The following is an 18,494-nucleotide window of genomic DNA, read 5'->3' as shown; positions in this document are numbered from 1 at the left end:
TGGCTTCGAGTGTCGGGTTTTCTACCCCCTTGTACTTCCTATCTGTTTTTTGGTTGTTTGTCTGTTGTTTGGCTTTCGTTGTACTCTTTGGCATCCCTTGCCAGGGTTAATACATTTCCAGTTTCCGAAGAAAAAAAAATTGCAATTAGTCATATATTTACAACTGAATGAACTATCCAACAAAATTTCCTCCTAGAGAAAGGAAAATAATGCTTCTTTGTTCACTTTTTAATCCAGAAGTAGAATTTACATCTGGAAATGAAACCAAGTCAGGTCCTCAGGTAATTGACTACGCAAAAGGACCTCCATTGATAATCTTGGAATTAACTAGATTCAACCAATACCTCTCCGTGCAGTTGAGCTACTTCAAAAAAGTTAATTTCATTTAATTAGACCTAGCTACCAAAAACTTTCGATCAAGGCATAAAAAAACAAGTACTCGGTCGGTGCACGCAGTTGAATATATATTAGACAATATATAGGATCCAAAATTCGTACCATTAATAAACATTTCCATTTTACGTGACGACTTTATATATTCCTCAAATTTCAGTAATACTTAATGTTCTGCATGCATGGGGCCATGAGTCTGAGATTTTGTAACTTCGACGACTGTGCTTCGTGTACAAGGAAGCGACTAATTAGGGTTTAAGCTAGTGATCAAAAATGGAAATGGTGCGTATGAAGAGCATTGATTCTTTACATGAGTGGGTGAAAATTTATGTTGTTCAACTAAAAATGTATCTACATCTTTAGGTCGTTCTTTTTGTGCACAAAGAACGTTTGCTAGGGCACTGGGCCTTAAGGATTTAGGCTTATTTAAGGGTGAGTAGCTAGTGTGGTTTTTGGTAATTAAAATCAAGAACACACCCAGATCTTCATATATATGTTGCAAAATTAATTTTATTATCTCTGGGGAAAGTTAATTATATTAGAGGTCACAATGTGTACTACATTTTTTGAAGCTTATCTTCTTGCTGGAATTCTCTTGTTGCTTCCCATTTGTTATTCCGATAAAGGTATGAATATTGTACGCATAAGTTGTTACAAATTAAATAAATGAATGAGCATTTTAATTAATTTTTCTTTTCCATTATAAATATGTGTGCAGCTCCGGACTATACATTTGTTAGAGAAGCAATATCAGCCCCAGCAGTGGTTCACTATGACTACATAGTCATTGGCGGAGGCACCGCAGGGTGTCCGCTAGCGGCCACTCTCTCTCACGGTGCCACCGTTTTAGTCCTGGAAAGAGGCGGCTCGCCTTATGGCAATCCGAACATAATCAACATTGACAAATTTGCCCCCACTCTTTTGGATATCTCTCCCACATCCCCAGCCCAGCAGTTCACCTCCGAGGATGGCGTCTTTAACATCCGGGCACGAGTGCTGGGTGGCGGCTCAGCAGTGAACGCTGGGTTTTACACGCGTGCCAGCACACATTACATCAAGGAAGTAGGTTGGAACCAGAGAATGGTCAATCAGTCGTATGAATGGGTTGAGAAAGTGGTGGCTTTTGAACCGGAGATTTTGCAGTGGGAGACTGCTTTCAGAGATGGTTTGCTTGAAGTGGGAGTCTTGCCTCACAATGGGTTTACCTATGAGCATTTGTATGGGACTAAAGTTGGTGGGAGTATTTTTGATGCAGATGGACATAGACACACAGCTGCAGATTTGCTTCAGTATGCAGACCCTAGAAAGATCAATGTTTATTTGAATGCACGTGTACAAAAAATCTTGTTTAGACACATTCCTGGTAAGCGTTTATTGACCAATAATGTTAGAAAAATCATATATTTATACGAAAAAATTGCAAAATATAGTTTTTTTATTTAGTAGTTAGCTCATGGTGTAACTACTTTTTTTATGCAGGAAGACTAAGACCGCAAGCTTATGGTGTGATTTATAGAGATGCACACGGTATTAGGCACTATGCATACCTAAAAATGAACTCCAAGAAGAATGAAATCATCTTATCAGCCGGTGCGATTGGGAGCCCTCAACTGTTGATGCTGAGTGGCGTGGGGCCCGCCTTCCATCTCCGAGCTCACGGCATCAAGGTGGTAGCAGACCAACCCATGGTCGGCCAGGGAATGGCGGATAATCCAATGAATCTTCTGCTCATTCCCTCACCTCAACCAGTTGAGGTCTCCCTGGTTCAAGTTGTGGGCATCACAAAGTTTGAAAGCTACATTGAAGGAGCTAGCGGATTGACCCTTCCCATTCCCTTGGCTCATAGGCTTTCCAATCACTTTAAGCACTTCTTGAGTCAGGTTTCCATTTCTTACTTCTGTTCTCTTGTCTTGCCAGCCTATGCATTTTTGGGCTCAGCTTTTAACTACATTATTGTGCAACATCAGGCCCAATTACCATAGGTAGGGTTAGAGCATCACCATGACAGTTGCTTAATTCACTTTAACTAAATGTGTAGAGCCATACAGGATTTCCTTGCTCCAAGAGAGTTGCTAACTCATTCTTCAAATTTAGGATTTGTACTACACTCTCTAGGTTTAGAGAGTTTCTAACCAAATCTTCAAACATTTTTTTTATTACAATAATGTGTACTTTCTCACGATATTCCATTAATTAATTCAACAACAACAAAACAACGTGAGACCACCTTGTTTCGTATTAGATATTATAATATTAAAATTTATAGAGCCTGTTGGAGAACAAAATTGTGAAGTAGCAAAGTTTAATCTTCAAATTGCCACATAATGCAACAAACTCGTATTTGAAAAGTTACATTTGTGGGAGCTGTTAAAGATGCTCTTACGAGTTTGGTAACTATAGACACATAGATAGAACCGATCATAACTAAACATAGTATAAATAGGAGAAAATTTACATTGTGACCGGAACACTGGTAATACACCACGTGTTTTTATATAAGTAGTTAGAAATTATATTTTTTAAGTTATTAACTTTTTGACACACATATCCCACTATTTGTATAAGAATACACGGTGTACCACCCCGTATTCCAGTCACACAGAAAAATCTCTCGTATAAACAGGCTTCAAATCATAGTTTTTACAGATTAATATCTCTTTAGTATACTTTAGCTCTATTTTTTTTATAAAATGTTTGCAAAGATTCTGTACGTACATATTTCCCGATACGTGGATTTAATAGATAGAGATATAACAAAAACGAACCAATTCACAATTTCAAATTTGGTTTCACATTTGCAGCCTGAGCACCATCCTTTTAGAGCTTCACCAAAAATCATGGCTTGGGCAGCTGATACTGTAAACGGAATTGTCAATAAAACTCTCAGAGCCGGAGTCATACTTGAAAAAATCATGGGTCCACTCTCCACAGGCCATCTTGCGCTGAGGAACACAAACCCTGATGACAATCCATTTGTCACCTTTAACTACTTCAAAGAACCAGAAGACTTAAGGAAGTGCATTGAAGGCATGAGGACCATTATCGATGTTGTGAACTCCAAAGCCTACTCAAAGTTCCGTTACAAAAACATGCCGGTTGAAGCTCTCATTAACCTGATGCTGACTTTACCAGTTAACGGAAGGCGAAAGCATGCCAACGCTACATTTTCTTTGGAACAATTCTGCATAGACACTGTGATGACCATATGGCACTATCATGGAGGTTGTCAAGTTGGAAGGGTTGTTGATAAAGGATATAGGGTTCTTGGTATTGATTCTCTTCGGGTTGTTGATGGCTCGACGTTTTATCGCACCCCGGGTACTAATCCTCAAGCTACTGTTATGATGCTTGGAAGGTAAGTATATATACATGTGTGATAGTCTTGTTATTCAATAAAATGTTATATAAAATTAATAAAACCTGCATTTTTTTATGTTTGCTTTGTATCTGGTGCAGGTACATGGGACAAAGGATTCTGCATGACAGATTACTCCGTGGATCGAAAAATAAAAATTGATGTGATCACTTTTGTTGCCCAAAGATAAAGTCGATTAATGATTATTGGAATAGATGTCTCTGAGATATTTGATTGAATATTGTATAGATTGGAACCTTAAGAGTTAATAATCTATATTTTTGTTGTCATATTCTATTTTCCTACCAAAATATAGAATTTCCAGTTAGATTGGAACATCATGTGATTATTCAGTTCACTAAGACCAAAAGGCAAGCATTTCCGATTCTGTTTTAAGAGACTAGATAGGAAGAAACAAGGAGTTGCGGATGACACAACAGCTAGAACTTGATGATCCAAAGGGCTGCTCATACTTCATATAGTCTGTCATCTACGAGAAAACTTTTCCTTCATCCTTTGCATGAAACTGGCATCGCACATTTGCTACATCACGATTCATGTGAGTAGTACATGACCATAAATGTAGGACCGTTGCAAGAAAGTTGTTTTTTCTAGTGCTAGCTAGGCTTGTTTTCTTTAGTTGTGATCATTTTGACAACTGACTGGTAAAAGGAAGATTTGAAAAGTTATTACGAAATAAAGACTGGCTTGCGCTTAATCATGGCTTGGTTAGAAAGAGTTAGATACATACTGGCACGAGTAAGACTGAAATGAACACAGGTGTGGCAAACTACTAAAGTCAAATAAATTTGGATCTAATTTCAACATAAAGGGGAGGGTAATTTGTCTTCAAGACACAAAATGCTAACAATATATATTGCAAATGTCGGTTAGGTCCAGGGCTCGAAACCCTCCAATGTAATCACACATAAAACATAAACAAACAGCGCTTAAAACAAAAAGACAGTAGGGGAATAAGATGAGGATATGCTATATATAAGAAATTGGGGAGGATAAAGGCATCTCTTTTCATCTACTTTTTTCCTGCTTTCAACTTCATTGCATGGACTCAGAGAGTGGAAGAATCTCACATGAAAAGATATGGCGTTTTCAAGGCTCTGAAAAGGTAGAGAAATTCTTGCAGCAGGGAGTGACCCCCAACCCAAATAAAAATCCAGAAAAAGCAGCCCTGATGGATGTTCCCAAAGCATAATCCATTGGATATGCTGTTTCTTCTCACTGCTTTTATTCCATCTCTCTGAGTTAGAGTCTTTGACCCCAAATCAAAGAACTTATATAACTCGTGCCGGCAGTGCCGTTGTTGAAAACCCAGAAGCATCTGTGATAGAAGAAGTACTTGTCAAATAAGCAAATCAGTCATAGGGCTCCTCCCTCTTGGCAGGCACTGGTGAATGATGAAACTACAATCACTTTCATTGACCTGCCAAAGGAGAGTTGCCCTGCGATTGCTTTAGCTTAATGAATTTTGCAGCCTGATCGTGCTGCGGAGATGAAATACATACGATGCTATAAGGTATAATAGCCAAGATCGACAATTTGAAATACGTAAGTGTTTTGTACATAACTGGTACAGCCATGGTGATTTTATTTTGGGCTAACTACGATGCTATAAGGTATAATAGCCATATCGTCTTTTTTACGATTTTGTTCATAATACTAATGAATATCGTAATTCTCTTAAAATATATAGTTGATACATTTATTTATGGGGTGTGCTTGTTAGACGAAGTCAACGTGAATGTTATCACCGCACCTTGAGGAGTTGATTTAGTTCAAACTCTTATCCTTTCAGCCATTCCTAGTTTATAGGATTTGTTTTTTTTAAATACCTGTTGTAATCTAAGCTGCGCAGATAGCTTTCTGTTTGTATTTTTAAACTTTCAAAACTTCCTTGTATCTAGGTTTTTCAAACCCATGCTGTAACTTTGGATTATTATAAATACATGCATCCCAGTGTTGATGGGTATGCAATTGAAGTGAAACCCTCAGCATACTTAAGTTTTACAGTGCTAATGTGCTATCCACACACTTCTTTCTATTTCTCACACACCTCTTGTTAATTTCTATCATTTTATCTTCTTCAATTCATCTGATCCGACAATCAAAAATTAAAAAGATGTGTGATAAGTAAAAAAGAGTGTGTGGATATCACACCCCTTCTTTATGTACCTAATGTTTTACCTTGTGAGTTGTGACTAAGCACGCAAAGTTGCTTTTACCATGTGGGTTTTGCACAATGCAAGAGCACATGTGTACTGAAATAGTGTGATTATTGTGGGTGGAAGCCATACAAACAAGCAATGAACATTTCCTACTGAAACAGTTTTGTAGAAAAGATTTGTACAGCTACTCTGACATGCACCAAGGTAGGTGTACTACTAGACAAATGAAGACACTTTTTCAAAGTGAATGAATTTTGGCTTATTTTTTTTGGTAAAGTAAGGTTGTTTAAGGAAAGAAGGTAAATTAACTGATAGTTTAGGGTGATATTTGGTCATAGCCGGATACCCCCACTCCTGGAAGCGTTATATGGGGCTGTCAGCTGTGATATTATGTTCCACTTCCATTCCATCTTTCCGAAAATGTCGTTCTCGAAGACTTTACGGTCGTTCTTTTCACAATTTTTCAAATATGTACTGAGCTTTTTAATGTCCTGTAATCTTTTCAAAACCCTACTTCTCTGTAATGATCATGTAGAAGCTGTATTGATTGATACATAAATGTTCACTGCAGTCTGCAGATAAGAACTGGTAGAAGAGAACTCGTGAAGAACATGACAGGACGTTTTTGCAGCTGCTTTCTTCCACTTCTGACCTTAAAACAAAAGAACAAAAAAACTGCTTTTCTGTATGGGATATCACATGGCAAAGGGAGGTTAAGACCCTTTGCTCTAAAATCTTATGATTAGGCTGTCCGACTGTTCATATTCGGCCTATGGAGCTGTCTTGTATGAGTCAGGCGACCAAAGGGAAAAGGCTAAATATCCAAAATGTTCCCTGAGATTTGCATAATCAATAGAAATGGTCCCTGAAATTCAAAATCAATAGAAATAGTTCATGAGATTGTCCATTTTGATCATTCTGTTAAAAACTTTTTGGACTATTAAAACATCGTAATTCAATTGATTCTTAACCAAATTTGATCCATAATATATCAAAATGAAGATAGGAAAGTGTAGAACAAGATTATAGCTATTTGGAAGCCCAATGGTTGCCTGAGAAACAGGAAAATAGCCTGAAAGGTGACTGGTTCGAGGGAAAACTGGAAAACTCATCAGAAACTGGGTAAATTTTAAACGTTCATAACTTCTTCAATACTCAACGAAATTGAGTGATTCAAAAACGAAAATCACACTTCTCAATGAGACGAAGATAATGGTGCCTTTCTCGACGGCTAACTCGCCTTGGTTTGGCTGGAAAACGGCTTGAAAGTTCTAGTTAGCCACTTTAGAGCCATTTTCCAGCCAAACCACGGCGATTTAGCCGTCAGGAAAAGTACCATTATCTTCGTCTCATCGAGAAGTATGATTTTCATTTTTGAATCACTCGATTTCGTTGACTATTGAAGAAGTTATGAACGTTTAAAGTATACTCAGTTTCGTGCGAGTTTTTCAGTTTTCTCGCGAACCAGTCACTTTTCAGACTATTTTTTGGCTATCTACGGCAATCATTGGGCTTTCAAATATGTATAATCTTGTTTTACACTTTCCTATCTTCATTTTGATATATTATGGGTCGAATTTGGTTAAGAATCGATTGAATTACGAAGCTTTAAAAATTGTCCAAAGAATTTTTAACGGAATGACCAAAATCATAGATGGCATGGATGGTAGACAATCTCAAAGACCATTTAAATTTTGAATCTCATGGACCATTTCTATTGATTATGCAAATCTCATAGGCCATTTTGGATATTTAGCCAAGGGAAAGTAAAGAGAGAATATTGCCCCTCAAAAATTCGAATTTAAGTCCATAAATCATAGGTTCCAAGCAATAACAAATGGGCTTGGATGAGTTTGAGCTTAATTTTTTTATTTGTTGATAGAAGCTATATGCAGATGACGAGTAATTGAACACAGATTCTAAATTCGAGCTTCGGTTCGACTAGAGAAAATCTTATTCGTCAAGTGTAAGCAATAGCTTCATGAATGAACATTAAGGCGTGTAGCTATCAAAAATGAAAGCTCATGTTAGAAGGTCAAGAAAACCACATGATCTCAACCGTTTGCCCTAATTCAGGGTGATAGTATAGACTAACATAAATCCAAATGCGTGAACATTAACTTGTAATAAAAATTAAGGGGCCGTAGCAATTTCGTTTTCAGTTTTCAATTATGATTTTTTTTTTTAAACTGTAAACTAAAATTATGTTTGATAACTATTTTCAGTTTCAAAAAAAAAATGAAAACCAAAATGTGAAAAATTAAAAGAATTGAAAGACGTATGATATTAAAATTGGATGAAAACCATATACCATATACTTTAATTATTAGGAAGCCCATTAAATAAAGGTTATTATATTCTTGATCACATTTATAATATGTATGTATGCATTAGCAAACTACCCAACGATCCTTATAACATTTCAAATAGTAATTGGATAAAGCTTTCTTTCTAAATATATTAATGTTCTTACTTTATTTTTATATACGTTAGAAGCAACGAATATATTAAAACCGTATTTATATGTTTATATATGTATAGAAGCAATGAATATTCGAGTGATACTTATATACCTTGTGGCCCAATGTTGAGCATTAGCAAGCTACCTAGACTCGTTGATTATATATATATACAAATAATACTGAAGAAGAGATAGAAATTAAAATTTATTTCAAATACAATAATGAATGTTCTTAACCAATTGATTTGTAAATCCTTATAATAAACTATCTAAACTTGAAATTGAGATCAACAATATTCACTATTTTCGTATAAAATTATATTTCCTATGGTCGAAAGAGTGTGAATATTGTTTCTTTTGAGACATACAAATTACTCAAAGCGCATATGATTTTTTCTGTTTACATATGAGATTTTTTTGAACAAAAAAAAAAAAAATACATATGAGATTTTCTTTGTGACAGAGTCAACAAGTGAGATTTAGTAAAATCTAGCATGCTTAACTTAAACTAGAGACACACACAAATACAAACACAAACACAGGTGTGGGGTGTGAACCGTGTGATGTGATCAATCGAAAGGTTGTTGTTTCTTTATCTTTAACTTTTATCTTTTTCTCTTTTGCTTTTTCAGCATTCCAAGACACCAATCAAGTACAGTGCAACTGCAATCTACTGATTTTCTCTTTGTTGACTTCCTGTTTTTTATAATTTAGAGCAGCTCCAGCGGAGCTCCTGCTCGAGAGACGGGCTCCGGAACAGGGTTGGATTGCATGAGGGAGGAAGTCCAGTGTTGGCTGGCGAGGGAACCCGAGCAGGCTCGAGCACCAGGGCCGTCGATTCATGTCGGCTCGAGCGTCCGAAGGCAATCTGACGTGGGCTGACGTCAGGACGACGTCTCCACACTTTTTGAGGGCCACAGAGGTTGCTGCTGCTGTTCGGGGTTGCCGCAGCGCTAGTGAGCCTGAGCTCGCTTCAAGGCGGCCATGAGAGCATTAGAGATGGGGGGCTCCATGTCGGGACTCATGTTTTGGGCAGTGGACAACCGCTCTAGAGCCACACTGAAGCAGAGCTCCAGAGCTCGGCACTGCAAGGGTGGGAGGAATTGGGGTGAGATTTGATGCATGCTTGGCGGAGGAAGCCGGTGGGGGAGGACAAAAGGGTTCCGTCGACCCGCTTCGACAGAGACAAAGGCAGCAGCAGCAAATGAAATCAACGGTGGAGATGCAACGGTTAAGACAAGTTTTGTGAAAAAAATACTATTATTTTATAAATAAAAAAATACTATTATTTTTTAAATAAAAAAATACTATTATTTTTTAAATTAAAAAAATACTATTATTTTATTGCCTATTGCCAAGGCTATTCAAGTGCAACGGTGGCGATGCAAAAGGCAGTTACTGTTCATTAAGGACAATTACTGTTCACTAGGTGGATTGAATAGTGAATAGCCTGAGAGGAGAGCTCCCACGCTGGAGTTGCTCTTAGGGATTTCTCCTCACTTTGTATGTATTAAGGACATACCTTGGCTCATATGCTCCAGTTTTTAGCCCATAATTAAACCTAAAATTATATCTAATATTCCAACCATTATTGAGAAAATTAACTTAATTGCCAACTAAAGTTTGTTAAGTTAGTAAGAATCATTTTTTTCAGTAGACTAAGGTCTAAGTTTGAGTTTCACTATCGACAATCTCTTTTGTTACATGATATGTAAAAATAAAAAGAATTCTCAACGAGGCTTACGATATGCTATGATTCTTAAATGAAATAACTTTCTCTCTCTCTCTCTCGAAACTTTATGTAGATGTCAGTTTTTTTCTAATCATTTCTTGCTTGAAAATGATGTTTTTGGAAAATTAGTGGCATTGTACCCATTCAGTTTTGGACCGCTGATATTAGATAGAGATAGAGTGGCTTGAAACAATGATGTTGATTGCTGACACCAATATTATCTCTTTCCTATGAAAACATTTTTTTTATAAAAATACTAATTAAAATGATTTGAAAACTTTAACTTTTAACGATAATGATAAAATAAAAATTAAAGTAAATAATATCAGGATTGATTTTTTAATGTAAAATTATGATTTTTCGTTAAAGTGAACAGTATCAGGAGCTTTTCGTTAAAGTTCTATTTTTTTTATCCTCATTCCCAAGAGACGGGAAAGGGATCCTCTCTGGATCCCTTTCCACCTAGTTCAAGATCTGAATTGTTAAAATTTGATTCAATAGCTACAGACAGCAAACTCTTTAAAAGTATAATAATTGTAGCCGTTGGATCAAATTTTAACGATCAGATTTCCAAACTAGGTGGAAAGGGATACAAAGACGATCCTCACCGAATCCTCTTTGTGAGGATCCTCCGATCAAATATGTTCATCGTACATTGTGTGATCAGTTTTCGTCAGGTATTGTTTATATTTAATTTTAAATAATAAAAAAATTTACAATAATTTCTAATCACATAATGTACAATTAACGAATATAATTTGAAGATACCTATAATCCTCACAAAGAGGATCCGTGAAGGGTCCTCATTCCTCATTTCTATCCACATTCACAAACAATATCAAATTATTTATTAGTTGCACATGTATTTTAGATTAGTTGATCAAGACAATGTGCTCGTCCAGTTGCATTTGAGCTCAAATCCCGATTACAATATTTCAAACTATCGATAACATATAAAAAAGAAAAAAAAAATTTATCCAAAATGATCCCCGAACCAGTATAACTTCTCATTTTGGTCTATGAAATTTAAAATCGAAAAAAATGGTCTCGAGATTGTCACCATCAATCATTTTTTTGTTTTCTTGAGAATTTTCATTTAAAATGAGGGTATTTTTGTCAATCAAACCCTTCCCTTGAACTAGTAGTTTTTTCAATTTAACGAAGATTTTTTAACAAAATAATTAAAATGATTAACTGTGGACAATCTCAAGAATCATTTCTATCGATTTTAAATCTCGTAGATCAAAATGAAGAGTTAGGCCAATGTGATAAACTATTTTGGTTAAAAAGTCCAAAAAAAAAATTATTAATTACAAAAATCATACCCTTCACAATTGATGAAGACATTGAAGTGAACAGCTTTTAAATGTAAAGTTTATCCCCAATTATTTTCAAAAATTAAGATAGAATCTCTTCTACTAAGATCATCGGATCAAAAGATCCAGAATTTTAAAATTTCATCTAACAGTTAAAAATTATTATAATTTTTAAGAGGAAGAAACAGTTGGACCTCCAAAATTAAGACGGCTATTGCATTTCTGGCAACAATCAACAGAAAGAAGCAAATTGAGACAGTTGGAGCCTTTAAGAAATAATAAATAAATTGGCATGCAATCACATCCGAGTCTGCGGCATGCAAAATTTGCCAGGAGGATCTTTGTGAATCATTTTGAAGATTCTATAGGCACATTCGTTTCTCATACATTATAGGGTTAGAAATTTCGTTTCTTATATATTGTGCAGTCAGAAATTATTGTAAATTTTTTATTTAAAATTAAATATAAACAGTACCTGACAAAAAATGACTACACGATATACAATGTACGATGAACGAATGTAATTAAATAATCCCGAAATTCTTACAAAAAAGATCCGGCGAGGATCCTCTCTCCAAAATTTGGACATCGGCACAATCTATGAAAGTAAAAGAATTATTCAAACTTAAGGCTTAAGCAAGTTGGAAGAATTCATAGAGATTACAGAAGCAATGTTGGGCACACCGATGATGCCGGCCACAAAGGTAAAAACAGCCCTTTTGTCTTCCACTTTTGCCTCTTGCTTTCTCTGCCCGAGTCCGCCTTTCACAAAAAGACATACATTACACTTCTAGAAGGCTCACCATAATGCACGCTTAGAGGGCTCGTTATAATGCACTGATATATGATTACTACTGTTCATCATGATCATACCGATGCACGCCTTGTTGACTAAATGACGGGTTCATATGAAGTCGTTAGGGTTAGTTGAAGTGATGAGTGAAAGTTGAGTAACAAATTAGAATTAAGATAGGTTAAGTATTCAATTCAGTCAAGTGTAACAAAAAAAAAAAGTGACCAGTTGAGACCAAATCCCTTGGGTCATAATGATCGTATGCACGCCTTGTTGACAAAATGATGGGTGCAGATAAAGTCGTTAGGGTTAGTCAAAGTGGTGAGTAAAAGTTAGGGTAACATATTAGAATTAAGATAGGTTCATCATTCAATTCAGTCCAATGTAACATGAAAAAAAAGTGACTGGTTGAGATCAAATCCCTTAGGGTTAGTTTAAGTGGTGACCACCAAAAGTTGAGTAATGGGTTAGAATTAATATAGGTTTCAATCCCTTCAATGTATCAAGAAGAAAATGAATTGTCTAAATCAATTGAACGTTGTGACGGAGTACACGCTAGTTCAAGAATCAAGAGCGGCGAAACTAATAAGAAGGTTTAACTGGTTAAGCATGAAATTAACTAGAGAAAATGTCAACTAAGCCACCTGGTTAAGCAGAGTTTTTAAAGTGTAATGACCTGTTCAAACTAAAACATGCAAGACAAAGTAAACTTCTGTACTTTTTTCCAACCAAAAAACAGTTCTTATAAATACAAACAATAGCAGATGACTAAATCAGAACAAAAAACAGAAACCACAGGAGCAAAACACACTTTATCAAAATTGTTGAGAGAGAGAGAGGGAGAGAGATGCAGACACCTTGCTGGAAAGAGGTCACAGAAGTATGCCTCAGTGGCTGCTGCCCCACCCCTTTGCAGAAGCTGTCAGCGCATCACCACCGCCCCATGTCCAATTCCGGAAGCACATCTGCAGCTTGTCGCCGCGACTTTGCAGCCGCGACTTCATCATCTATATTCCCAAACACGGTGTTCACCAACCACGAGTCTCTCCCGTCTTTGCACGAGTCCTTCACTGACTTCACCAATGTTTATCCCAAATACCATGAGACCGCGGAAGTTGATCGGATACGAGCTAAAGAGTACTACCATCTCTCACAGTCAAACCATACCTGCCTTGATTACATTGGCATCGGCCTCTTCTCCTCTTCTCAGCTGCACAATCACGAATCCTCTTCTCAAGTAAGTTCGGATTTCCCCTTCTTTAGTTTGTCGTACAAGACGGGGAGTTTGAAGACGCAGCTGCTTCATGGCGGCCGGGAATCAGAGCTGGAATCTGCAATGACAAACAGGATTATGGATTTTCTTAACATATCAGAAAATGATTACAGCATGGTTTTCACTGCCAACAGAACATCGGCTTTTAAACTTGTGGCGGAATCTTACCCGTTCAAGACTTGTAGGAAGTTGCTGACGGTGTATGATTACGAGAGTGAGGCAGTGGAAGGGATGATTAACAGCTCCGAAAAGAGAGGAGCCAAAGTCATGTCGGCGGAGTTTTCATGGCCCCGGCTGAGGATTCAGTCGGCCAAGTTGAGGAAGACGGTTGTAAGCAAGAGGAAGAAGAAGAAGAAAAGGGGGCTTTTCGTGTTTCCGGTACATTCTAGGATAACAGGCTCCAGGTATCCTTACATATGGATGACCATGGCGCAGGAGAACGGGTGGCACGTCTTGGTTGATGCTTGTGCATTAGGACCAAAAGATATGGACAGCTTCGGCCTCTCTCTCTTTCAACCCGATTTCCTCATTTCTTCCTTCTACAAGATTTGTGGGGAAAACCCTTCAGGCTTTGCGTGCCTCTTTGTCAAGAAATCTGCTGTTTCGGTCCTAGAAGTTTCCACGAGCACAGGAATTGTAAATCTTGTCCCGGCAAAGCAATTGCTTCAAATAGCAGGGGATTCTTCCAGTACCGACACAGAGCTTGAGCAGATATCCAGACTTGGCATGCAGCTAGATGCATTAGGCACGGCAAGTTCTTTCTCTGGTCTGATATCCAATCAGTCGACACAGACAAGAAGACTGAAGCAAGAACGGTCTGAGAGAGCTGAAGAAGCTGCAAACTGGGGAGAAATCGAAATATCTTCAGAGTTCGAGGGAACAGAAATACATGCCAATATAATGAAGGACGAGAATTCCAGAAGCAGCGGTAATGGGAACCTAGAGGTTGTATGCAGGGGACTGGATCAAGTGGATTCACTGGGGCTAATGGTGATCACTAACAGGGCAAGGTACCTGATCAATTGGCTGGTGAGCTCATTGAGAAAGCTTAAGCATCCTAACAGCGAGGGAATTCCTTTGGTAAAAATCTATGGGCCAAAGATCAAATTCGATAGGGGACCAGCTCTGGCATTCAATGTATATGATTGGAAAGGAGAGAAGGTCGAGCCTGTTCTCGTACAGAAACTTGCCGACAGGAACAATATTTCTCTTAGCTATGGATTCTTACACCACATCTGGTTCTCGGATAAGTATGCTGAAGAGAAAGGGAGAATCCTGGAGAAAAGAGAAAGCGGAGCGAAGGGAACGGATGCTAACAAGTCCAGGACGAAACCTGATCTAGGAATTACCGTGGTTACAGCTGCACTCGGATTCTTGGCCAACTTTGAAGATGTATACAGGCTTTGGACTTTTATTGCACAGTTCCTGGATGCAGACTTTGTGGAGAAGGAGAGATGGAGATATACAGCTCTTAATCAGAAAACAGTTGAAGTATAAGTAAAATCTATATCTGTACCTATAACTATACATTTGTTTATTCTAATTGGTCCTGAAGTGTAGGATATTAAACATCATTGCAGACAAGATTCTGTACATATGGAATTTTAATTGTCAGGGGAAAACAAATGTTTCATTCTTTCACAGAAAGAGTTTCAGAACCTTTCCATTTCAAAAGAGTTTCAGAACCTTTCATACTTGACTTGTTATGTAGTCTCATATTTTGCTTCCTAAATCTAATCCTTGCAAAATTTCAAGTTTATATAGGAATATTCTTCATATCATCGAATACCCGCTAGGTCACTTCCTAAAGTATCAGAGTTTATAACATAAAGAAAGAGAAAAATGATAGTAAATACCTATCTTATCAGGAATGGATGGGAAAAATCCCTTCAAGATAGACTTGTTTAGCAAGGATATCCAATAGTATATGGATATCGTCCTTTCGAGGGTGGCTGGTATCTCCAACTACAAATTCATGAGCCTTACCATCGACCTCTATAACACTTGATCCGGGGGACTTCTGTATTCCTTTCTTCTTCATCAACTTCCTTACCCTTGTTACATCCCCCCATCTTCTATTTGTGGCATATATGTTTGATAGAAGCACGTAAGCCCCACTATCTTGCGACTTAAGTTTCAGGAGACGGTCTAATATTTCTTGAGAGAGCTCAACGTTACCTATGGCCTTGCAAGCACTCAGGAGAGCTCCCCATATCAGCACATCTGGTTGCATGGGCATCGTGTTTATCAACTCCCGAGCTTCACCCAGGAGTCCAGCCCTACAGAGCAGATCAACCATGCATCCATAGTGTTCTAACTTTGGGGAAAGATTGTAAGGTTGGCTTATCATCTGATAAAAGTACCGACGGCCTGCATCAACCAAACCAGCATGGCAGCAGGCAGTCAAAATGGCTAGAAATGTCACTGCATTCGGTCTAGGTCCAGACTGAGTCATTTCTTCAAAATTTTTCAGCGCTTCGTGCCCATGTCCGTGCATTGCTAAACCACCTAACAATGCGTTCCACGTAGAGACATTCCCACAATGCAATTCGTCGAAAGTCTGCAATGCCATCTGTATACAGCCAGATTTCGCATACATGTCTATCAGAGATGTTCCGATATGGACATCCCACTGGATACCCTTACGATCAATATACTCATGCACCCATCTTCCATAATCAAGAGCCCCAAGACTGGCACAAGCTGAAAGCACACTAGCAAGTATAATTTTATCAGGCTCGATGCCTAAACTTTGCATGTTGCAGAACAACTCTAATGACTCTCTTGCACGTTTACACTGCACCAATCCACTTATCATGCTCGTCCAAGATACAATATCCCTTTCAGGAAGCTCATCAAAAAATTTCTTTGCATCGCATAAACTCTCACACTTTACATACATATCCAAGACAGCATTGCCTACCACCAAATCTGTCCCCAACGAACGCTTAAAGATCAATCCATGAATCCCCTTCCCCACACTCAAATACCCCATCCGCCCGCAAGCCACAAGCACACTAACAAAAGTTGCCACATTCGGCTTCACATCCATCCTCGAAAACAACGACATAGCCTCATCAAACAATCCCGACTTCACATGCCCAGATATCAAGCCAGTCCAAGACACCACATCTCTCTCAGGCATCTCATCAAACACCTTGACCGCACTACCACAATCCCCACAAACGCTATAGAAATGCACAAGCGAATTCTGCACATAAAGATCACATTGAAACCCCATCTTCAGAACCACACCATGAACCTGCCTGCCCTCTCCCTTCCCGGAAAACTTCACACAAGATTTCATAACCGCCGGGACGGTAAACATATCCGGTGAAAACCCATCTCTCACTATCCTTCTAAATGCCAAATAGGCCGCCCGCGGCGCGTCTCCGCTCGCACAGCCGGAGATCAACAAGTTGAACGGAAACGAGCTCTCGCGCCAATCAACTTGTTTCAAAAAATCACAAGCGTAATCAACAGAAGTAACTGATTTTCCAAGAAATACAACGACGCTGCTTGCAACCGAGTCATTGGAAGCTAGCCCAGAAGCTAAAATCTGTGCATGGATTTGCTTGAAACTCCGGAAGCCACTGCATTTATTGATCAAATCTAAGAGAAACCATTTCGTAGAATTCATAGTCTAATCCAATCAGCTAAACAAAGTTTGTTTTGATAAGTACGGGAAGCTCCATCGGAACCAGAAACCGATATCCAAGCTTACGACTTTGTGAAGGCGGGACTTGAAAGCGCGATTTCAGAACTAGAAAAAAGGAAGAAGGAGAACTGGGCATTTGCGGAGTGACATAAACTCTATGAAGTATCCAACTTTATTGTAGTTTTAGAGAGTTTGAAACGCCGGAGTTGGGATCGGCCGACCCTGCTTTGCGACAGAGTACCGCTTTCGTTGTTTTGCTTTAAATTTGGCACCAGTTGGTTGGAGTCTAAACGACTACTTATTCGAACCATGTAGACGTCGCCTCACTGTGGTGTTTTTCCCTTGGCTTTTTAGGTTACTTCATGGGATTTGTTATCGATACTCCGACTTTTAAATAATTCGACTTCTTATTTATTAAATTGACAAGTTGAGAAAAAAATTATATTTCTTCAATTCAATCATAATCATATGTATTTCATACCGTTGACTTTTTGGGCCTTTTGAAGAAAAATTGTAAATGTATTATTCCAAACTCACTATTTCGTCTATATTGTTTTAAGGTGGTGATTTTCCGCACTTTCAATTTTTTTCATGTATTTCTCCTATTAGTTTTGTTTTGATCAAATATCATATGTGATGTTAATTTCGTTATAATTGATCACTTAATCACCTTTTAAAAAGTAAACTCATCTTAATATTATCTACGCATAAAACTCTAACATCAATCATTCACCTTCAAAGAAGCGTGATAAGTGCTCGAAAATGGGTGGTTGGTATGATTAAGGGATTATGGTAGAAGTGCTAAAACGAGTCTACCCTTGAAAAATCGATTACAAATCATAAAAGTTACGATCAACTATTATTTCTCTCATATTATAAGTGAGAAGTCTCATTTCATATCACTGTAAAAAATAAAAAAAAAATTTGAAAAAGCCTTTTGAATAATGGAATCTCCAAATCCAACCAGTGCCTTTTGAGTACACATGTTCTAGGCTTTTCCCGGCGCACATACATCATGCATGCTATGGACTTGATACGTTTATGAGCCCGTTTGGTAAAATTTAAATCGGCCTTTTAGATGTGCACTGACCCAACCCGTTTACCTCGTCTAATAAATTGGGTGAGGAGCCCAACAATATTACAACCAGAAGAGCCTAATATGCAAGGTTTAGCCCTTGTTTGTTAGAAGAGATTTTTCAGTAAGCCGGAATATGATCTGGTACATTAAGCGACATAATTCAATTGGTTAGAAATTCAAAGGATACCAAATACATACTTATTTGATACTATGAATGTAGAAAAAAGTCCAAATAAAATACAAAAAGGAAAA

General features: G+C 37.9%; 3 protein-coding genes across 3 annotated transcripts; 2 read left to right on the top strand and 1 right to left on the bottom strand.

The window, feature by feature from the left end:
- The first annotated feature begins 592 nt into the window (after window positions 1-592).
- LOC103933322 (protein HOTHEAD-like) lies at window positions 593-4,040 on the top strand. The gene is made up of 5 exons (XM_009343012.3): window positions 593-1,019; window positions 1,112-1,756; window positions 1,873-2,273; window positions 3,195-3,748; window positions 3,850-4,040. The coding sequence occupies exons 1-5, from the start codon at window positions 944-946 to the stop codon at window positions 3,908-3,910; spliced, it is 1,737 nt and encodes a 578-aa protein (XP_009341287.2). The 5' UTR covers window positions 593-943; the 3' UTR covers window positions 3,911-4,040.
- Window positions 4,041-12,985: 8,945 nt separating this feature from the next.
- On the top strand, window positions 12,986-15,198 carry LOC103933325. The gene has a single exon (XM_009343014.3). It carries the CDS (start codon window positions 13,081-13,083, stop codon window positions 15,001-15,003), a length of 1,923 nt encoding a protein of 640 aa, XP_009341289.2. The 5' UTR covers window positions 12,986-13,080; the 3' UTR covers window positions 15,004-15,198.
- LOC103933324 (pentatricopeptide repeat-containing protein At4g38010-like) lies at window positions 14,806-17,536 on the bottom strand. Its single transcript, XM_018644013.2, has 2 exons — window positions 15,363-17,536; window positions 14,806-14,942 (listed from the first exon to the last, which is right to left on the bottom strand). The coding sequence occupies exon 1, from the start codon at window positions 17,144-17,146 to the stop codon at window positions 15,371-15,373; it is 1,776 nt and encodes a 591-aa protein (XP_018499529.2). The 5' UTR covers window positions 17,147-17,536; the 3' UTR covers window positions 14,806-14,942; window positions 15,363-15,370.
- Between the last annotated feature and the right edge of the window lie 958 nt (window positions 17,537-18,494).

This window comes from the organism of the source record quoted next, unplaced genomic scaffold (genome assembly GCF_019419815.1).
Source record: "Pyrus x bretschneideri cultivar Hongxiangsu unplaced genomic scaffold, Pyrus_bretschneideri_v1 Contig57, whole genome shotgun sequence".
NCBI classification, from domain to species: Eukaryota; Viridiplantae; Streptophyta; class Magnoliopsida; order Rosales; family Rosaceae; genus Pyrus; species Pyrus x bretschneideri.
This window is presented reverse-complemented; position numbering and strand designations above follow the sequence as displayed.